The sequence below is a fragment of the Aptenodytes patagonicus genome, chromosome 6 (assembly GCF_965638725.1).
Source record: "Aptenodytes patagonicus chromosome 6, bAptPat1.pri.cur, whole genome shotgun sequence".
NCBI lineage: Eukaryota > Metazoa > Chordata > Aves > Sphenisciformes > Spheniscidae > Aptenodytes > Aptenodytes patagonicus.
Genome location: NC_134954.1, coordinates 28,704,809 through 28,727,764, shown reverse-complemented (window position 1 = coordinate 28,727,764; position 22,956 = coordinate 28,704,809). Strand labels below are relative to the sequence as shown.

Below are 22,956 nucleotides of genomic sequence, written 5' to 3'. Positions count from 1 at the left end.
TCCCAGTGTAACACAGCCGGCAGCCCGAGGGGTGACCCGACCTCTGGCCAGCCCGGCCTCGGGACGCCGCGATCGACCACCTTGCTCCCGGAGCGGCTTTGCCCTTGGGTTACCGCCGCACGCCCGGTAACCGGGTCTGCGCACCCCCGTCACGGCTGCGGGCAGCCGGCGGCGTCCCGGGCAGCGGGAGGTGCTGAAGGACGGGCGGGAGGGGCGGCAGCCCGCCGTCCCGGGGCGGGGCGGGCGGCCGGGCCCTGCCCGCGGCGCTGCCCCCCGCGGCGCTGGGCGGGCGGGCGGTCCCCGCTGCGGCTCGGCGCCTTCTCCTCCTCTTTCTCCTCCTCCTCCACCACCTCCTCCTCCTCCTCCTGGCCGCTGCGGCGCGGGGGCTGCGGGCGGAGCGGCGGCGCCATGAGCGGGGCGGCGGCGGCGGCGAAGAGCGAGAAGCTGGACGAGGCTCAGGCGCTGGCCCGCAGCTGCGCGGGCAGACCCGACTTCCAGCCCTGCGACGGGCTCTCGCTCTGCGCCACCCACAGCCACGGCCGCTGCTTCCGCCTCCACTGGTGCTGCCACCTGGGATGGTGCCACTGTGAGTGAGGGAGCGCGCGGCCCCAACGGTCCCAACGGTCCTAACGGTCCCCGCGCGCCGCGCTGCTCGGGGTCCGCCTCACCGCCCCGTCCCGTCCCGCGGCGGGGGGGCCGGCCGACCGGCCGGGAGGAGCCCGCCCCCCGGAGCTGTCCCTGCCGAGGCGGCTGGCGGCGGGGCGGCAGCGCGGTGGCTTCGCGGCCGCAGCGGAGAGCCCGGGGCCGAGCCCCCTGCGGTGGGACCCCAAACTTCGGGGCTGCTCCCGGAGGGGTGGCCGGGCGGGGCTGCGGCGGCGGTGCTCGGGAGAGTTGCCTCAGGGCCTGGCGTCCAAACACCCCTCAGACCCGGTGACGGCCAAAGGGTGAGCTGCTTGTGGCGCTGGCTTCTGCCTTCGCACACCGCTGCTGCTGCATACGGCTGTCCTTTTCACCGGAGGAAGTATTCACCAGCTACTTCGTTCTCGGTTCTAATTATTTTCCTTTTACAGGCATACGGTTTAAAATCTTTTGAGTAGAGAAGTAACTGCTTTAGGATATCTATAGCAAATAGTTACTGTTTCAAAATCCAGTGTTGATCCAACTCTGTTGAAAAGGCGCCTGATGACTTTAATATCTGTATTCAAGATACTGATGTGTATAATCATGGAGGCTGGGATTGAACTGTGGATGTCCAAACATAGTTTGATGAATAATTAATCACATATAGCCTTGAAGAGCAGGCTTTTCAAACAGAGTGTCGGTATGAGGTCAGGAAATGGTGATGGAGCTGTGTACTTAGGTCGTGTTGCGTTTTGGAGATCTTAAAGCCTGGATGGTCGGGGTTAAAGTTGGAGCCTTATGTGAGGGTTGCTTGGTGCTGCTGAAGATGTCCCTTGACTCCTGACACCCCGTTCTCCTTTTAAGTCTGTCGACATCTCTCCTTGTAATTTAATCTCCTACATGGATTCCCCCTCACAGACACTTTTTGCAAATTTTGCTTAATGGGGAAAACGACCTGCCTAAAAAGCCACCTTTTATTTGGATGAGAGCTTCTATTTGAATTAAATACACATTCTAGGAATTTCACCTTGATTTGGGGTTCATTTGAAATCAGTTCAGAACAATGTTTTTTTTTCTGTCTGTGCTCTGATATGAGTACTGTGTGGTGGCACAACTGGCTATGTGAGAAGGTGCCATAGTCACCTGCTGCACAGGGATAGGGATGTCTCATTGGCATTTCATCGATGACATAAAAGCCCTCAAGTTATGACCTAGATATACTCTTCTTTTCCAGAATTTCTCTGGTCTCAGTTATTTGTGGTTGCCATCAAGATATATGAGCTTATAAGCACTCTGGAATACAGGATTGGAGCTCAAAATGGTGTTTATAAACTGGAGATGTTACCTGAAATCAGCTGGGGATGGTCCTGGGAAGGGGAAGTCAAATGCGGAGCTGGGAACACCTGGAGAACTGACATTGCAGAGAAGGATCTGGGGATTAAGATGGATCGCAAACTGAGTGTGCATCAGCATCAGGAGGCCTTTGTGGCAGAAAATCCAAAACCAGAACCCGAGGCTTCACTTGGGGATGCGTTAACAGGAGCATTGCAAACGTACAATTTAATTAGTCTCTTCAGCTCAGTAATGATGAAACCAGACTGATGGGCTTAATTTTGAGCATTGCACTTTAAAAAGCTGTAGGAGAATTGAGGAGGTTCTGTAGGAGATCACAGTGATGTGATAAGAAAATATGATTCACAAGGGGGTGCAAAAGCAAAGGGGTTGCTTGGGCTGTAAAAGATTGATGGAGGGAGGGGAGATAAGCTTTGCAAAGTGTAAAGGTAGCCTTGCAAAGAAAGCTGTGTTCTAGTCCTTCTCTACACAGACCTGGAAGATAACCAGTTATCACTTACCAGTGGCAAGGAAAGTTTAGGTTTGGATATTAGAAAACCTTTTAACTAGGAAGACAAATGAAGCAAGGGAACGGAGTATTTAAGAAGGTGAGGAATCATGGTCCTTGAAGGCCTTTAAGGAAGGCTTTGACTGGTGTCTCTTAGGAGTTACACGGAGCTGATTCCCTCTTGGAAGGACCACTTGAGATCCTATCCAAACCCTAGCTTCCCTGTGGCAATCGTAAGATTTAAAAATCATTATAGCTTTTGCAAGAAGTACAGACTTCCTTCTTAAGTCCTCCTTTATGGCTTAGGAAACTTTGAGATATATTTGCCCCATGAAACTATGATTTTAAATGAAGGAAGTCACATACCTCATTTTCTTGTTGAATCTTCTGAAAGCCATGAAGAAGTGGCTAATTTCCTAATGCAAATTTCGGAGCTAAGGATCTCTTTGTATCCTGCTCCTGCAGAATGAGTTGAGTTGGACTTAAAAGGGGTAAGAATGAGGCCTATAATGGAAAATTGTATAGAGGTCAGAGATGTAATTAAACAGTGTTGGGAGTTATCTTCCATAAACGCAGTGCTGTAATACTGACTTGGGAATCCTCAGAGGGTTCTTGAAAGCGGTTTTCTGTGACTCTTAAGAGCTGTATTGGGGTACAGGAAGCTCTACATCAATTAAAATGGCCTTTGAAGTATTATTTTCCATCAGTGTCCAAGGTCCTGGAGAATGTCAACTCGGTTAAAGTGCACTTACACTGAAAAATTACAAAAACTCACCACCGCTACAGTGAGTAGATTGTCTCCTCATGTGTATTCAGGATCACATCTGCTTACTTCAGTGGCAGAAGCAATTTAGCGTTGCAGAGCCACTTGGCTATAGAAGTAATAACTGAGAAAGAACCTAGTCTGAATTCCCCAAAGCCATTTTTGTTGGCATGCTCTGAAGTGAGCAGTACTTTAAGCGCTCTCTTTGCCTCCGATGTTTCTCTGTCTGTAAAATGGCAATAATAGTTGGCAGGTGAGATCACAGAGACTGTTTAGTGTATCCAAACAGCTCCAAGAACCTCACGTGCTGTGGGTATCTGCATGACTTCTGTGTCCAAGCCTGGGAGTTTATTTTGGGTCCTTTTCAGTCTGTTTCGGGCTTGGTAGGGAGAAGATTTCCCTATGAGATGGGAGGTGGTTCTCTAATGTGCCCCTGTGCCTGGGGAGCTCTGAACCCAACTAAAACCTCTGTAAGCAGGCTCATGCAAAATGTGCAGCACTGGTGGGCTTGGGGAGGCTGCAGATGGGAGGGCTGGCAGGGTACATTGGATGTCACTGGAGACGCCTGGCTCTGTGGGTGTCAGGTGTCCGGGAGAGCAGGCAGCACTTCATATCCTGCTGCAATAGATGTCTACAAAACCCTTCCCCTGTGTGCTGCCGGACATCTGTGTGCCTGCCAACTCCTGTCTGCAGGTGGAAGCAGGATGAGGGCTCAAGCCTTTGGAGTCCTCTTCCCTGCAGGGAAGAAGGTGTTGGCCCAAGAGGTGTTTTGACTTCAGTCTGTATGTTTGTCCCGTTACACATTTCTCTTGCTTGCACTGCACCCTTTCAGTCTACCCCTGCGTGCATTCCCCTTGCCAGGGTGACAGCCCCCTGTTCACCTTCCTCCCCTCCCCTCTGACAGACTTGTGGGGTTTTGTTTATTAGATGCAGGTTGAGACCCTTAAATTACTCAGATCTATTTCCAGAGTCAGAGAAAACATGCTCCAGAGGCAGGTCTGCAGCAAGGTGCCTGCCTTCCTTTCCTCACCTCTGGATTTCTGCTGTGGCTCTGATTTGCACTGATGCTGTCTGCGAGGCTGCTGGCTGTGTGGTGGTACCTGCTTTTGTCGGAAGGGATCAGATCCTTGGGGTTACATCTGTCCTGACAGCAGGACTTTGATCGTGTTTTGCTAATTTTACTTCCTAAGAATTAGCTCACCAGCGAAAGCATTACACTTGATACAATTACAAGGTTGGCTTCATCCCCGGACAATGCAAAAATAGGGTATTCTGTTGCAACTGTGTTTGTTTTTTAATCTGAATATCTTCCATTATGTTAAACACCTTGCAAAACTCTCAGTATGTTATGTTGCAGTTATCAAAAATACATTATGAATAATGGTTCCACAATACTCGTTTCACAGCAGTTGTATCAACAGATAACAATTGTGCTACCTTGTATTAGCCTTTCTGTAATTTATTTTTTTGCCCTGGTTCAGCATCAAAAAGCAGGCTTTTAGTTACTTAAAGCCTTTTGCATATCTTATATTGAAAAATAAATGCGGCAAATGAATTTCAGTTCCAGCACTTTTGTGAGATTCAGCTGTTTGGACCATTTACAAGAAAACAAACCGAGCATGGGTGAAAGCTGTGAGGTCTCCTTTGGGTGGTCAGAAAGGGAAAACAGTTGCTAGGCTCAGACACGTAAAAAGATTGTGGTGGCAGTATAGGTTTTAACAGACACAAATGGTCCCCCACCGTTGCGTTTTGCCAAGTGGTGTATAACAGTTGCAGGTGTGCCTTGAAATAGCTTCCTGCTCCCTGGTGTGCATCACGTAATTATGGGACTGTTAGGCCCTGAGTTTAGATCCAGACCTGGCAGTTTCTGCATGAGGTCAGGCAGGCTTGGCAAGAAACCCAAGAAACTGTCATTCCTCAGCCAAGAGGAGAAAATGGGTTTATATGATGGGTGGCACGCCACAAAGGGCATGTGTTTTCTGGGTGGTTTTGGGGAGGAGGACTTCTCTGATTTTGGCCGTGCCAGCACATACTCTGGGGACGCAGAATCAGAGTATATTTATATTTCTTGTTCATCTGCCCGCTGAACAGGGAGACCAGGGTTTCTCTTCGCTCTCAGAGCAAGTTCCATCGCTTCCTCATTGTGTCTGTTTTACGGGCATCTGCAGGTCCCCCGGAGGTGGATCAGGCAGTTGTAGTTTTGGGTCTGCGGTCGGTCTCTGCTGTGTGCTTGGGCAGTGAAAGGCGATTATCCATTTCCCATAGCTGCTGCCAGGGAATGAAGCAAATCAGTACAGTCACTGCACTTGTGTGTACTCTGAGCAGATATTTGTTTCTTATATTCTTCTCTACTTGAAATACCAGTGGTTTTATTTTATAACATTTTTAAATAAAAACATCCATTTTCTGTCCCACAAAACTGGTGAAAGCTCTCTGTCCAGGCCAGCCTTGATTATACCTCTTCCAGAGAGAAAGATGTGGTGTTCTGTGCCACTTCACATCTCCTACCTGTCCTCTGGCAGTGTACACACCCTGGCCCCACGCACCAGGTGCTGGTATTTCCCCCTGCTACATAGTGATATGTGCAGCATGTAAGTAGCTCTGTGCACACAAGTAGCATTTCCATTGTGTCTCTCCCACCTCTCGAGCGACAGAAGCTATCAGCAGGAGCTCTGACAGTCTTTGAAGCCCATGTAATTATTCAGACCCCCATCTGCCTGTGGGAATCGTAAGCGGCGAATCAGCAAGGCAGCCTTTCTTTCCTGTAACAGACCACTGGTAAGTGAGTTAAAATGGTTATTGAAGGTATTCAAGTGCACCCTGACAGAGCTTGGGGATCTAAAGAAGAGTTGTGTCTGCCTGCCAGCCAGCTTCTGTTGATCCCTCCATGTTAGAGAAGCAGCTACAGCCCTGCAGGGGATCCTAAAATAAGCCCTGGGGTGCTCTGCAGCATTGCATACACTGTAGATCTCCAAAAGCCTTGCTTTTGTTCTGGTGGGTTTTCTTTGCGTTGTTTTTTGGTGGCTACGAAACTCTTCGTCACATCCAGGAGAGAGCAAAAGGGCAGTAGCGTACCAGTGCTTTACGTGTATCTCTCTGCGAAAGGTGATGTAGATTGGAGCTTACTGGAAGTAGCCAGCCTGGCACTAGTGATGGTAACTTGAATTTCCAGCAGTGCTGTTCTGCAGGGCAAAACTACGTGCTGATGATTGAGTTGTTGGATAAACATGGAAAGGGAGTTGTAACATGCTTATGTTTTAAATTCTGAGACTGAATATTTGGAGTAGCTCATATATTTTTCTTTGTGGAAAGCTCTGTCTAAACAGGAATGGAGCAGTGGGGCTAGGAATTCTGGGGCTGGGTGTTCTCTGAAAACATGGCTTGTCTTGGTGGGAGGATGATTACAAATCCTAGGAGAAATAGGCATTTTTCATTTGCTTTTGCTGTGAAGAGGATTTGAATATCCATCCAGTTTACGTCCGTGTATCTGAACAAAATGTTTGTGCTCAAGCGAGACATTATGCTGAGCACCATACAAGAGCCACAGAAAGGTGGATTTTTCAGCTTGTAATGGGAAAAGACTTTTAATGAGGATTTGATGCTTGTGGCTGTGCAAGATCTTCTCTTCACCTGTATTTTGAAGAGCTATGATATTCTAGCTTCATTTCACTAAGCTGTACACAACGAAGGAAAGAATGTCAGCTTAATATATTCTGAAGTGTAAAGGGAAAACACTTACCACCAGTTTTTTTGGGTGCACCATGCTGGACCTGGATTGCATTGTGTTGCTCTGGTTTTAGTTATAATCCTCAAATCACAGTATGAATATACTATTGATGCTGTGTCTCAGAAAGAGAACCCACATGTGTAGATTCATCATACCCTGTGGGAACATCAGTGCCTTTGAAAGAACCTGCTGGCATTCATTTTGAAATCCTTACTACAATGCAGTTATGTTTAGAGACATGCATGTTCTATTATTATTATTAACAAAACCCCTGATATCACTTAACAGGAATAGACCACAGGAAAATCTTTGAATTCAAGTTACTTGCTGTAAGTACATCTTGTAGGACTCTCTTCTATGCCTCGTACAGGATTGAATAGAAATCACTTCACTTCTTTCTCCAAAAGTCCTGAGAAAAAGGGGCCTTGTGTACCAAAATGCTTTCTGCCAGACAAAACCTCTTGTTTGTCATGCATGACTATGAGGCTGTGTTTTGTAATCTGTCCATCCATCTGATGAGCGTGATTCACAAAGAATTATGCCTGCTTGCGCAAAACTCAATGGTCTGCTAGTAAGAGCCTCTGATTGTTGCAGATAAATGACACCTCTCCTCTGTAGCTGCTTGAAGGGTTAACCTGCTGTTTTCATGAAGCCTGCTCAGGACCAGCCTGAAGTGATGAGGGTGTGGATGTTTCCTACCAGAAGCAAGTACTTCCGAAGGAAAAGTTCATTAACGTTGTGTCCCGTCAGCTGGTGCGATTGTCTGTGAATTCAGGATGTTATGAATGGCTTCATGGTGAAGACTGAGCCTCTGCTCCTGCTCAGAGGTCTTCACTCCGGTAAAGGGCTTCAGGCACTTTTCTCACTGCAGAGTAACAGCTCAAAGGTAAAATTTGTACTGGAGTGCAGTGCCTGTGGCAAGTGTGTGGCTTCCTTCCTGGACTCTGCAGGTGAGGAAATCTGTTTACCAGCTTGAATCTGCAAGCGTGCTTACTCCGAGCGCCTAAATGCAAAAGTGTATGATTGCAGTGCCTTCTAACACATTATCCTTACTCTTGTGGTTGCTGATGGATGTTTTGTGTGTCTTAAACTGCAGCCGATGGTCATATCCTTGCATTGCCCTATGAGACAAACTGAGTCATGAGATTGTCATCTTCATGGTTTCTATCATGCAGGTCTGCAGAGCTGACTGTGTGCTCAGGTTTGATGGAAGCACTGAAGAGGGCTTTCAGGTACTTGGCACAGGACCTCAAATTTCCTGGCAGCACCTGTGCGCTCATCAAGAATTTGTTTTGTCGCTGCTCATGTGGATGCAACCACGAGAGCTGGGCTTGTAGAGAATGGACATCTTGGGGTGTTTTTATGTAATGGCTCTCAGTTTAACCAACGCTGCCTTCATGACTCACTTCAAGCCTTGGTAGCTTAGTTCTGCACATTGGTAAGGCTATACCAGAAATTCTTGTTTCTGTAAGGGGCAAAAAACAAAATGCTTTACTCACAAACATTGTAAGATGTTCCAGAATGATAGCTGTGACAGTGTGGGTTTAGCTGTTGATGGATGGCACAAGCTTATACTAACGTAAAAAGCTAGTTGACAGTAGATTGGATTCCAGGTAGTGCGTATCTCTCTCTCTCTCTCTCTCTCTCTGTATATAAAGTAACCCTGTTTTAGTGTGTTGTGGTTTTTATTCCAGCACCTTCATGAATTTATCTGTCCACAAGATACAGAGTATGTTTTCATAATGGCTTTGATTCTTCCACTAATCAATTTTTATGTAGTTACTGATCACAGAATTCAAGAAGTGCAGTTGGTGCAATTTAGAGATGTTTTTGCCAATAGTTGAGTATATTCACATAGATGGAAGTCAAAAACCTACTGGGAAAGTAAAATCTGATTGCTTGGCAACTGGGCCTTGTTTTTAATATACCCATACTTTAATTTAGGCAATGTAACAGTTGGAATTTATATATAACCTATGTTGTAAAACAATTTCAAGAGGCATTCATTTGTATTCTTGTTCTCACTGGTGGCTGCAGAGCTTGAGAGCCCACACGCATACTCTCAAAACTGCTTGTTTTGCTTGTGTACTTGCACCCAGCCCTGAAACCTTTTCCCTGCTGTGCCCAGTGAGAGCATGCTCTGCTGTCATCCCTCTTGCTGCTCGATGTGTGATGCTGGTGCTGGAGCACACCTGCAGCCATTTCAGGCAGGGTGCTTGGCTGCTTCACACTTCATGCTGTGTGGCTGCCTGTGTTGTTTGGATTTCAGTGCTTTGCTCATCCTGAGCCACATTCCAGGTGTTTGCACTCACTCACAAGTGCCTCTTGTCCCTGGTGAAAGGCTTGGACACCATCAGTTGTGTGAGGGTGGACTGATCAGCTCTTGCAGTCTTCTGCAGTTCACCAGCATTAGCCCGTCCGTAGGCAGGGCAGGCAAAAGGAGACACTCACCTTTTTCTTTGTTTTTCCTACCCTGTGCCACTGATCTCAGCGTTCCCCAGCTGGTGCTGTGGGATCTTGGCCCTCTTGGTGTGAAACTGAGGGCGATGCTTTTACCTCTCTACCAGCATTCGCTTACCCTGCCACAGCAGCAAGTGCTGAGTTTGGTCCCACCTACATTGTCCAGCTGCTCTGAGCCATTTGCCCGCAGTGGCACTGTGTGATGTGATGGCCCACCTCCTCCGCCTGCAAGGGTGGTACTCGGTCTTTTATTTTTTCATGCAGAGCATTGCTGGATCCCACACCCCTCCGAGGGAAGGGTTGGCACCCATACCTACACACTTCAGCTCCACGTGGTGACATATTCTGGGTGTAAGCAGGGAGAGTAGTCCTTTAAATTCTCCAGAAATGGGTTCGGTAGAGGCTTGTAATAGAAATACAAAGATTGGTTTGAATGAAGTATGAATGGAAATGCATGTAGATAGGCACCAGAAGAACCAATAGGACAAGGGTTAAAAGAATGGCCTGTATTGATAATAAAGACACTGTTCCCCGCAATGAAGTTGAAGAATGTGTTTGTCAAGCCCAGAAGGCTCGCGCTCTGGTAAGGCCACCACACAGATGACTTGTCAGCAGGAGACCCTGTACTCTGACAACAGGAAGGGAGCAGCACAGGTACAGCACATCGCATATGCCATTGTTTCTCCTGTCAGCCCACCAGGAAAACAGGTTGTAGCCATAAAGATGCGTCTATTCCAAGTTACCAAAAAAACCCTCCTGCCTCAGCTGTCCGTCCGGGCTGTCTTCTGTGGGTACAGAGTGCACGTCTTTCTTGCATAGTACAGTCCTTTGGAGCGGATTTTCCAGTCAAGAACCCATGAGCTGTTCTGCTTATTTGAGAATTCACAGGAAAACATTCCCATTGCATACAGGGGCTCATGGGTGCCCCCCTGCAGCATGTACTATGCACCTGGAAGAAGACTGTAACTTGTCTCTCTGTCTCTCACACTGTGCCTGTGATTTCTCTACACCAGGAAATGCCTTCATTTTCTAGGTAGCTTCTGACACTGATCTGTGCTTATCCTTCTTTGTTACCATATCAGCACACTGACTGTCTGCATGAAAATGATGGGATGCTGAAGCTTGAGCAGATGGTGCACAGGGATGGTTTTGTAGAATAAATATTTAGCACTAAGCCATTTTTGCTATCTTCTCTACTGAATTTAAAAAATACCTAGTGTAAGTTGGTGGATAAAATTTTTCAGGGAAGTGTGCAAAGAGTGGCTGTTCTCCCCTTTGGGGGTAGCTTTATAAAGGGATGTTGGAAGGCAAATATCTTGGGTTCAGAGCTCGGGTTGTGATAGCCAGTGCTTAGCTGCTGTGCTCATGGTAAGCTGTGCTTGTGGAGGTACCTGAGAGTGACTGCTACGCTTTTCATGCCTGCGCTGTGGTGTGTGTGTGTGTTCTTGTAACCCAGCGTGGGGCTGTGCCAGGGCTGGGATTAGTAGTACCTGTGGGTAGGTAAGTAGAAGTCTGACACTTCTCACAGGTACTGAAAGGAAAGAGCTCCTTTCAGAACGCACATGTGGTGTGCATTGTTGTTCGTTGCTTTTTTGGGTGTTGATATTCTGTTCCCTTACAATAGCTAGTAAGCAAATATGGCCCTTTAAGAGGGTTTATGGCTGCATGAAACATTTCTCAAGCCTCCAGGGTTGCTACTTCTTGAAGTCTGGTAAATCCATGTAAGAAATGAGAGGAAAGAGCAGGGATGATAGAAGGAAGCTCCAGGGCCTGTTTGCATTTAAGAGTTACCTGCTCTTAAGCAGACATGCACAGAACACCCTGAAAGGCTTAGACAGCTCATAGCATGTACAATCATGATCCCTTTTGTATTTAAAACAAATTGAGACAAAACAACATTAAAATACAAATTTGATGAAGAAAAACTTGCTGATTTTTCCCCCCCTCTTTCTTGGTTTCCTGTGAAAAGCTTATGGTTCATCAAGGCAAGGGCTGTCACAGCTGTCTCTCGCTATACAGCAATGAGAGGGAACACCTCTCCTTCACTTGGGAAGAGAACTGGCAACTGTACAAAATCACTGCTGGAATGAATCTATGGAATGAAAATTCTATCACTGTAGAAACAGTGCTAGACCAGTTCTTTTCTGTGCTTGGATGAGGTTGGGAATGGGACGGATTTGTTAGTGCTCTGATGTAGGTGCTTCTGTAAGAAGGTGCTGTTTGTAATGATACACTTCTGTTAAGTCAGAGCCTGCTAATGTTTCCTGGTGTATTTCCAGACTGCTAAGGTCCTGTTGCATGACTTCTTTTTCTTTTATGGTGGTGTTGAGGTAACTGGTGTTCCTTTGCAGAGTTGGCTTGTGTCCTTGGAATCTCTTTTATGATCCCTTATTGTGCCTTCTAGCTATGCCAGAAGTACTGGAAATGTGCAGGATGCTCTGTTTGCATTCCCCGCACTAGAAATTTGTTTGAACAATCTCACTGCTTTTTCAAAGTTGTTTGGAAGAAGCTCAGGATGAAAGTATCACTTGCATTAAGGTGTTGCATATCTTTATCTATGAGACTCCTTCAATGTCGACAAGCATTTTAGTTATGCTTCATTATAACAACTAATAGCACAGTTCAGCTCTACTTGAGCTTGTACTATAAATCTGACAGTGCCTTAGTGCCCTGAAATATTTTTCATTTCCTCTGGTGGCTTATTCCATGTCTCACGTTCCCAACCCAGCCCATGATGTTTTGCTAGGTACGACATGATGGCTATTCCATACGATACAAAGAAATGGAAACTGGGTTAGCAGCGGTTTTTTTACATGTGCCATCTGTAAACATACTCTGGGTTTCTTCTTCCATTTGTTCTCACCCCTCTGGAAAAGCTATTACTGTGCTCTAAGCAAAGTGTAATTTGCAGCTATTATAGTCCTTGGTGAATATTTATGGTTAGGGCAATCTTTGTTTGCAAAGGTTTGTTGTCCCAAGCTGTGCATATAACTGGAGAGAGAAAGAAGGAGGAAGGCCAGAGGCAGTCATTTTGTCCGCTGTTGCATCCTGCGGGGCTGGAAGGCAGCCCCATGTAGGTGCTCAGACCAGTATCACACTTTCAGATGACCCTTCTACTCTGCTGAACGCTTCTGAAAAAAAGGTGTGGTGGGTATCTCAAGCAGGCTTAGGGTGCTGAGTTCCCTTCAATATACACCTCCAGATTGTGGGCAGTGAGCTTTGCTTTAGTCTGTAAAGGAGGAAGACCCTCCATCTGCCCAGACTTTCTGCTTTGTCAGTGGTGAAACGATACCCAGTTCTTTCCTGTGCACGGGCTGGGGCCGACCGCGGGCCAGTCTGTTACAGCAGAGCTGTCTGCCACCTGTGCCACCCACCGCCCCAGGGGATCGTGGAGAACCAGCTAGGTGTTTGACAGTTTATAAGTTGTCCTTGGGCTACTGTGCCAATCCAGGCAGCAACACACTACTCCAGCTTGTAGCTGTCATCACCTGCAAGACAACTTCATTTAGACGTCAGAGAGGTGTGCATCCAGTTAGCTCTTCCTGAAGAGGCAGACTTGTCTCTCCTACCACACTGGTGAGATATGAAACAAGTCCCATGGGAAGAATGCTTGGTAGTTCTCCATCTTTTGCTAGGAAGAAAGACAGTGCTTGAGACGCTGATCTCCAAGGTTTCCCCATGCAGAGAGATGTGGAAGAGCCCCCGTGTTGTGAACTCTCCTTAGACTAATGCAGAATCCCTCCAAGCTAATACTGTCTTCTGTTACATATGCATTATGAATACTTGCTTTGCCTTCACTCCTTCAAAGCGGTGCGGTATTTAATTAGAATTTTTTTTTTTTAACGTTCTTCATAGTGGGACCAATTTCCCTCCCACGTAAGCTGATTTTTTTGGCAGGGTTGTGTGCGGCAATAGGAGAGCCTTGCATGGCTGGAGTGAGAATCCCAGCTGACTTGGCAACCAAAGATCACTGGTGCTGTTACAAAGGTATAGGTTCAAGCAGAAACAAGTCACCAACACTTAAAGAGCGGCTCTCTGCTGTTAAACCATGGACACCAACTGCACACACCCTTTGCGCACCCTTATTTGGTGGGAACACACAGCTGCCTAAAGGTCAGCCCGTGTGCTTTGCCCTATGGTTGAGGTCACTGCTTCAGCCTCCCTGACTCGTATGTCACAGCCAAAGGCACTGAAATCTCTGGTGAGATCAGAGCTGGTTCTCCTCCAGCGCACCTCGGCTAGGTGCTTTCACCACAAGCGCTCAGCCAGCTTAGGCGCCTGGGAGCAGTTCCTAAGCTGTATGTGTTAAATTGAGCCAGGTTATGGTTAAATAGTGTATGGTTAGCAGGTCTTCATTAACCCTGCTGATTTTTAGAGAGTAGATGAGCTGGCAGATTGGACAGTGTAGAGATCTTTGTCCAAGCAGCTGCAGGGGAAAGAATACATATGAAAAAAGCTTTTATGTTTCAGTTAAAGGTGTCTAAATGTCTTGCATGCAAAAAAATATACACAGTATGTATCGCTGACTTAAACTTGTAAGATCCACAGCAATCTTTTATTATTTTCTGAAGTGCATTGCAATTCCTGTTGCTGTTTATTAGGAAAAAAAATCCTTCAAGGTAGCATTTTGAGAGGGTAGAACTTGAGAATTTGTTATGAGAAACCTCACTGCTGAAAGATGGATTCTTTTTTTTTAATATGCCAAGCACGTTAATGAGTGTCAGAGGTAAACTAGAATGCTGGGACGAAGGGAAGTGGAGAATAAAATGTTTAACCAGCACCTCTGCTTATTTCATGGCTAAGTTATTTTGTATTAGCTACGGAAATTGCTGCTGTGTCTGTTCGGGGAGGATGCATGCAGACTGCTCAATTAGCAAAAAATCAGAAAGAAATTACCTCATGGTTTGCTTCTAAAGGCTTGTATTTGTTTTTTTGTAAGCAGGAGACACTATAATACAGCTTCCAATCAATCAACCACATAGTTCTGGTAATCAGTGCCACAAACAGACTTTATATATATATATATATATTATATGGAAGTGTGTGTCTACTTTTAGGGATAAAAAATTTTCCAAGTTGCATGAGTTTGCTCAAGATCTGCATGTCATGATAGAGCTCACTGCTCTGCTGGATTCTGCCTTAACCTGCTGGCAGGTGTCACTGGAGGCGTGGAGCCAAGGCTTTGGTGAACAGCATCCATCCAATTTGGCAATAAAAATCATATTTCTGTGAACAGAGAAGCAGGGAGAAGAGCAATGCCCAGTACTTACCACCTTGGACACGTTTGGAATAGTTGCTTTGCAGTTGAGTATCGGCTTTAGTGTGTGCTAATTCTCTGGAGGATTTGTTTTTTAGGCTTTCACAAGGGTCAGTTGAATAATGAAGAAATGGAAAAACAATCAGTCCTTTTTAGTTGTGCACAAACTGCTGTCACTGTGTGACTGGGATCAGACAAAGAGGTGCAGTGTTTATGGAGGATAACGCTTTGCGAGCATGTAGCAGCAGAAAGTGTAGGTACTGGTGCAGGCTTTTGGTTGTGACATAGTTAAGCGTAGCCTACATACCTACTTCTGAAGTCTCTCATTGTGTCGCATTTCATCGTATCATCTGTTAGCATATGGCTGTCATGGATAATTGAGACTTATCATTAAAATAATTTTGGCAGAGCCTAGTTTCACACATTTCCTGTTAAACACCCAGGAGAGGAACGGGCTCTTGTTTCCCCTGAGCCCTTTTGCCATGGTGGTGGAACTACAGAGCCAGAACAGCGACGCTTCTCCATAGCAGCTATTACAGTGCTTGAGAGCTTCCCAAACTTCTGCAAATGCAGCAAACTGCTTTTCACAGAATTTAGAGTTTGATTTTTGGACATGTGTTCGGCATGTGCAGTATTTTTCCTTCACTGAATTACCGTCTTCCGCGTAGGCAGCGGTGGCAAGTGACCCAGGAAACAACTTGCGATGCAGTGTCTAGTCTGGCATCTGTATTTGTGCAAAACACTGTAATTTACAGGAGCATTCATCAGCACAGCCCAATTGCAGAGCTCTTCAACTGACTTCGTTGGAATAAATAAGCAATAAATTACGTGCTAGCATATTAAAAGAAATGTATCAGAATAGGTGCTCAAAATACTCTTTTATCATAGACTTTCGCCAGCTGTTTAAAGTCAGCAAAAATATTGCTGTTTATTTCAGTGGGAGTTTGCTCAATCCAAGATGTATTATAAGAGAACTTGGGGACTTGTGCGTTTGGGATAATTTTCTGTGAAAAAGACATCCCTGCCGATCTTGCAAGCTGCAGGGGTGGGGGCCGACCTTATTTTTAAATTTCTGCATTTATTTTTCATAGGATGTATCATGGCTGATGTGCTTACATGCCTTGTGTAGGGTAAGGAGTTGTAACTGAGGCTGTAACCACAGCTTTGGCCGTGATCCAGTCTGACAGTCCCAGCTGTGTGCACCAGCATCCCTTAAAGAGGGACCTGATCATGTTTTAAAACAGAAGTTTAACCTGTCTAAAATAAACAAACTTGTCCCTAAAAATAGCTGAATATTAACAAACTTGTACCAGAATTCTAAAGAAATGTAGAAATCGGTTCATGTAGAAAGTTCTCTTTTTTCTGTTCGGCGATTCCTGCTTTACCCTGGCAGAGCTTGTCCTTGGAACGTGAGGAAATGGTTTCAGCCACTGTACGGTCACACAAATGGGGATCTGAAATCCTCTGTTAACAGAATAGCCACTGTTTTCTTCTACCCTGGAATTAGTGCCAGCAGGGCAGTTTTGAAACATGCAGAGAATTACCACATGCTGCTGCAATGGTAAAACAACCAGCTGAGCTCGCAGGTAACACCTCATCTCCCCCTGCCGCCACTTTTTTTTTTTTTGGGGGGGGGGGGTGGGGGGGGGAAGAGAGGGAAAAAAAAAAAGGTCAAACTGGTGAATCAAAGATTCATCATTCAATGTCCGTGCTGTAAGCTACCTTGGCTTAAATCCTCTTGCTTTCTTCTCCCAACGTCCCCCAGCCTTCTAGCACGTGGTGGCTATTTTAAGTGGAAAAATATAGCCCTGTTGTGCAGATACCTTTTTTCTTGATCCTGTTAAAATCTTCACCAGGGCCTTCCTTGGACACTTCAAATAGAGGTGGCACAAAATTGAGTTGAGAAATTTTTTTTCACTAGTACCTGTTTTTCATCATTGGTTGTCAATGGAATGGAATAGAAGCCCACACAGAAGCACTCCAAATACATGAATATACACCGCATTGTGGTTTCAGGCAAGGGTAGGCTGCATTTCAGTTTCCATGAGCTGAATTTTATCAGACACTGTTCCAACCAGCAGCACACTAATCGGGCATCTGTGTTGCTTTGCAAGACAATAGCATATTTAAATGTTCACTAATTTCAAAGAAGGATTTCTGGAGAACAGTGGATGGCAGGAAGCCATGGGCTGCTGTTGCTACGGCAGGTTGTGAAGGTGAGGTCTGCCCACCTGACCCGGAGAGCTTCACAGAGAAGTTGTGTCAGCAAGATTTGAAAAATGCCTGAGAGACCCCATCCCTCAGTGACTGCCAGAACCAAAATATCTGTGCTGCTGCTCCTCAGGGCACCGAAGGAGTAAGAGCCTGTGGTTGAAGTGTTCAGTTGTTTGATGCTAGCACTTAATTCCTCTGAGTCACAGCAAGTTTAGAAACTAGACCATGGTATGTTAAAAAGATGGCAAGTGGAGAGGATGTCTTTGTATTTTCTGCCATCCAGCCATAATCAAACTGGAGGGAAAAAAGCTTGTTTTATTTTCACTGAGTTTTTCCAGTGGCTCTGTTAACAACTATCATTCCACAGATTGTAGGAAAAAACTGCTTGATGAGGTATTCGAGGGGAGCTGGTCAAATCTATTGACAAAATGTTCTTTTCCCTTGCCCACCCGCTGCCACCGTCTTGCTGCTCTCAGTCTGGCTCGGCTAGCTGTTCTCCTCCCATGGCACAACAGGGGTGGGCTTCTCTTCAGCGTATCTGGCGCTCGTTCCTCTGAGCTGCTTTCTGCATGTGCTGGCCTCGCAATGTGCCTCTCCCACGCTCCAGTGCTCCCCTGAGCTCTTCCTTTGGCTCTGTGCTCTTTGTGGCGTTTCCTCTGTTCTCCCTGTCCTTCGACAGTGGGGGTTTGAAGTCCCAGCGGAGGAGCACAGCCAACTTTCACATGAGCCATTTCCCATCCAATACCAACAGTGCAGCAGGGGTGGGAAGAGCCTTCTCCAGTGCTCAAGGTTTTTCCTGGTGATGTGCTGGAGCTGGGCTGGCAAAGCACAGCCTGTGTGTGGGCCCTGGTTTGTCAGGGCTGGTAGAGGCAGTGAACGCCCCAGAGGCTGCTGCAGCCAAGAGTTAGGATCTCTCAGCCCACCCTGTTGCCAGTGCTTTCAACAGGTGGCTGGGGCACCGACTGCCACGCTGGCTGGGAACTTGTTGCAGTCAGAGCTCTTCCCATGTCTGGGAAGGATTCCCAGACTGAGGATGGGATTTTTTACTGCCGAGAGGCATGGCAGGGGGAGCGAGCCCTTCCTCGGGGAGAGGAAAGCCCTTCTCTCCTGCCACTGGCCTAGGCCCTGCTCAGCTTCCCTGAGCAGAAACGCAATCACTGCTCCGATTTTTCCAAAGGAATGGGTAACTCGGGGGAGAAGGGCTGCACCTACCTCTGAGCCACAGACACAAAAACATGTGGCAGATCTCATTACAGCACAGCCAGATTCATTAATGCAGCGAGACTTTGGTGGCTTTCTGCTCCTTACCTGGAGAGCTTCAAGCATCAGAACAGTCCTTCAGTGCTTTGATACTTTTTCTGCCTTTGCAAAGCAGTATTTGCAACTCGTGAATCAAAACTCTCCGAGAGCCCTGCTACTTGCAAGTCTTCTGGAAATTTGTGCTTTCATGGTGTATGAACCCCACGGGAGACATGAATCTTTCAGAGGCTTCATGCAAATAAAATGCAGCATTGTACAGTCTTAGGCATAGCCTCAAGTTTCTCAGTTTTTCCTAACAAAGTACTGATTTTCTGCTCTTTTATTTATTTCTTTTAGTAAAGATCTGCAGTTCACACTTGGTTCAGCTCTGTATAACCAACATAATCCTATTTTGTTACTATTTAACCAGATAATCAAGATGCCAAAAGCATTTCTATGGCTTGGGAATTCCCTTCTTTTCTGCCTTAAAATTCTAATTGCAGTCATGTATGAACCTCTGGTTTATAATATAGAAAAACACAATTTAGTCCCCAGAAAAAAAGAACATGGAAGCACATGCAGGGAGACTCACTGTAATTTGGAATAATAATAATATAATAAAATTTAGATCATTGTAGCAAAGATGTAAGCTAGAACTGCTCTGTGTTCAGTGAAAAAAAAAAAAGTCTCTCAGCATCTTTTCAGTTTTCTTTCCCCCAGAAAGGGGTGCAGGCAGACTTGTCATCTGTCCCGCTTCTTAGCTACAGAGTTGTGCCCCTGGAGTTAATTTTCTAGAGTTAGTGATGTCCTACAGATGTCTTCGAAGCAGGGGCAGGGAAAGGAGCAGGACTGGGGTAAGGAAGGTAATGCTTACCTACAATATTAAGCATCAGAGATTCTGTACCAGGAGAGGACTAAACACCTTGAGGCCATTGAAAACAGTGGCTGCTGACTGTTGGTTATTATTAACAGCCAAGGGCAAGCATCATGTCATCAGTTTGTTTCTAACTTAAAGCTAATGGTCTTTAAATGTTGCTTTTCTGTTTTCCCCACAGGTAAATATGTCTATCAGCCCATGACACCTGTAGAGCAGCTTCCCAGCACCGAAATACCCGTTCGCCCTCGGGAGTCTACAAACACAATCCAGATCTCCGTTTCGCTCACCGAACACTTTTTGAAGTTTGCGCCCGTCTTCCAGCCCCCTCTGCCCCCCGACTCCCCGCAGTTCTGCACAATCGCAGACCTTTTCATTGACAATTATCGCGTGAAATGCATCAACGGGAAGATGTGCTATGTGCAGAGGCAGCCTCCCCCCATGCCCCACAAGATAAAGCCCGAGGAAGTCCCTGTTCGCAATGCCTTAATCACAAAAGAGAGCAATACACCAAAAACAGATCACTGCTCGTCCCCTTCCAGCTCTGAGGACTCCGGGATCAATGCGGTGGGGGTTCATTACATGGAGTCGTGTGACGAGGACACGGAGGGGGTGGCCGAGCTAAGTTCAGAAGAAGATTACAGCCCGGATAGCAGCTGGGAACCAGATGAATGCCCGCTCTTGTCACCCTCGCAGTGCGAAATGGAAGTGATTGAGACTATAGAAACCACTGTGTGATCCGTCAAGTTGGTATCAGATCAGTCCAGTTCCCACTCAGCAATGTTGCTTTTGTAGTATTTATATTTTCTGTTTTTTCTGACAATCCCTTTTTTCCAGTGCACTTGATATTTCAGATTCCTCATGGGAGTGCGGTCACAGGATTTGCATATTGGTGAACTAGCAGCAGCCTGAGCAATTTTAACATGTTCTCAGCCTGATCAGATCTCCCATGTCTGCACGTAAGGTAGTGATAAATCTTAAGACTTCTGTAGCTGAAATAGGCCCTTTTCTTGGTCTGGGTTACATCATGTACTGCTCATACAAGGATGTGCCACTCGAGATGTTTCCATCTGTCAGGATGTTTGCAGTGGGCCTTCAAAGCACAGAGGGTGAGCTGGTGCAGCACAGCTGCAAGCAGCAAAACCGAGTTGCCCTTATTCTTTCTCAAACAGCTACGCGAGGTGTGGCGACAAGAGGCTCTTTCCGTCTCTGTCTGTCCTTGCGCATTGTCCATCCTTTTCTCTAGTGCTGGTGCGACCCTTCTTGAAGGCTGTCGGCACCACTCTTCCAGCAGGTTGGTATGGCAGGCTAGAGAATGCACAAAGTGCCTCCAACTTTTCTCCAGGCTATGCACCGAGCATCTGCTGAGTTTAGTCAGGCTCTGAAATCTCCTGAGAAGGCAACTGTTGCTCCGGAGGGGGATCTGTTGCCTGGATCCAGCTGGTCCCTTTTCTCTGCATGGATCTCGGGAAAGGGATCTGGCTTTGCAGCTCAGCAGGAGGGGGAGCAGGCAGAGATGAAGCGTGGCCGTCTAACCAATACCATGCTAGACTGGGGGGTAAAATGATAGGCGAAGGAAGTGACTACCTCCAAAGACACAAAACCCGCCCTCGGCTTTGCCTGCTGCTTCCTCCTGTGCTGTTTGGTGCCGGACACGTGCACTCAGGACCAAATGGCCCCAGGGCCTGCATTTGCCTGAAGAATAACAAAATTTAAAAAAAAAGTTTATCAGCCACACCACTGTGTCGGCAGAGCTCGGGGACAGCGTGGAGGTGCTCGTGGGAGATGGCCCATGGGCTCGGTAGTGTGTGTGCTTGTTAAAATACAGCCTAAGATCATTCTAGCAGAGAGAGGAAGCTTTGGCTCCTGCTCCTTTGCACCCAGTTCAAGAGCGGATTCTGAACAGGGGTTTCCTCAAATAGCTGGTAAGAGCGAGCTGTCTCGCTGGTGGTTTGGTTTCAGCCCTGCTTGATGAAACAAAAATGTCATTTTCAGAAGATTTCAGTCAGCTTGAATCAGTTGGAGTCAGTAATAACTGTGTTTTCAACAGCATTACTGAATTTCTTTGTGTATTTGCTGTTTACGTTTCAAAAGTCATTGGTGAATATAAGGCTGTATAAATGTGTACAGTTTAGTGACTGATACTAGATTATAGTCTGTGTTATAGGATGGCTCACCTCTCTCACTGTATCCTGACAATGTACTACTAATTTTATACACTTTGTAATCAGTATCTTTAGAAAACGTTTAGGCAACAGTGTGTGTATGTGCACATGCGCCTGTGCTAGGAGTTTACCATAAAAGGTTATAAAGTAATACTGTACTTTTTAGACTAACACTTTCAGACAAAAATAATAGGTTTTATAGTTTTGATGATTTACATTAAAAAGTGCAATGCTTGTTAAATGAGGAACTTGGGCCATTGCATGAACAGATACATTCTCACAAGGCACCTGAAAATATTCTGTTTTTCTGAGGGCATTTAAATGAAGGCCGTAGTAAAAGTAAATAGGATTTATTAATTTTTTAAGGGCGGGGTTGTCTTTCTTGGTTAACTAAGGTTTCTAACAACATTTTAGTGTCTTTTGACCATTCAGACACATTCCATAGGTAGAAGGAAGCATTATGTATAAACCTACAGCATTTATTCGTATTTAATCTTTCAATTGTAATCTGAGTGGAGAGCTGAAAAAGCTTACTCTTGTGCCTGGCCTGCCTGAGCTTTCTTCCCAGAGGCGGCTTCTCCTTCCCGGGAAGACGGGGTGGGCTGACAGATGCATCCTCCCAAGGGACTAGCGGCAGTGGGGCCTTTCCTGAGGACAAGGTGCTCCTCGCCAGCTCTCGCTGTGGGCACCAGGCACAGGAAAGGTTACCAGGACCCTCTGACTTGGCATGAGCTCGCCTTGTTTGCAAGCAAGCAGGAGCCACCTCCTCCTGCTGTTAAGGGGCACCGGCTGTGAGTATAGTGAAATTCAGTTGGGTATTTATGACCAAGACTTACTGTAAGATCCTGAGGTCTTGCAGGTTCATATCACTGTCGTCAAGATACATTCTTTCTTAACTGTAAGTAATTAGCAATATTGACAAGCTGTGAGTGTCTCCTACCCAGGATTTGTTCAGATGTCTTAAGCACAATAAGCTGCCTCTTCCTTCTGTTGTACCCGTAAAACGTCAGTGGAGCAGCCTGGTGTGGGACAGGGCTAGTTCTGGAAAGCGTTTCAGCAGCCAGCACAGTGGGAGGTTTCTCACTGTGCTCCATCACGCACCCCAGTTCAGAAACACGCTCTTCACAGAAACGTGATTTCTTTTCTTCGCACAAACACTGGTGTAGACGTGCTGTAAGAGACGTGCCCTGGGCTTGTTGCTCCATTCTGCCAGGGAGAGGTGTGTATATTTCCTCTTTAATAAAATACTAAACAACTGAAGTTCTGCTTGTCCTAACTAACTGTGTATTTTCCATACTACAGTGAAACATTCTGATATTTCCAGCAAAGGAAGGGCTTCAGATGGCAGCACCTGAAACACACACCCAGTGCTAGGCAGAGAAATGTAATAACCAGGTGGAGTGCACCAGGCCCAGCCCCACCTGGGTTTGGGCACGTGGTAAGTACTGGGGCTGCTGGGCAACCTCACAGCCCAGTTCTCACTTGCCTGTAAAAGAAGAGCTGCCCCAGTCAGGGGGGAGGACAGCGGGGAAAAGAGCTGCAAGCCCAGGCTGACGTCTGGGAGAGTTCAGCTGGCTGTAGCCCCTTGACTTCCCTCTGACCAGGTTCACAGGTGGCTGCAGCCTGGAAACATCAGTCTGGGGCACCATTTTGTAGTTCTTAATGCCAGTGGGAAGAAGGTGAGCACACTGGGCATGCCAGGCCCCAGGGCGCATGGTGCTGGCACTGCTCCCCAACCAGGTGGGCTCTGCACAACAGCTGGCACTTTCGTGTTCCTTGGAGGCAGCAGTGCTGCC

General features: G+C 46.6%; 1 protein-coding gene across 1 annotated transcript; it reads left to right on the top strand.

Moving 5' to 3' along the window:
* Positions 1–339: 339 nt before the first annotated feature.
* Positions 340–22,420, top strand: C6H3orf70 (chromosome 6 C3orf70 homolog). Its single transcript, XM_076341750.1, has 2 exons — positions 340–586; positions 19,177–22,420. Exons 1-2 carry the CDS (start codon positions 409–411, stop codon positions 19,731–19,733), a joined length of 735 nt encoding a protein of 244 aa, XP_076197865.1. The 5' UTR covers positions 340–408; the 3' UTR covers positions 19,734–22,420.
* The last annotated feature ends 536 nt before the right edge of the window (positions 22,421–22,956 follow it).

What these genes read in the sequence shown, in the direction of transcription:
- C6H3orf70 (XM_076341750.1), top strand. Translation starts at nt 409, where the DNA reads ATGAGCGGGGCGGCGGCGGCGGCGAAGAGCGAGAAGCTGGACGAGGCT. An exon ending in CCACCTGGGATGGTGCCACT is followed by an intron (nt 587 to 19,176) that starts GTGAGTGAGGGA and finishes TTTTCCCCACAG; the next exon opens with GTAAATATGTCTATCAGCCC.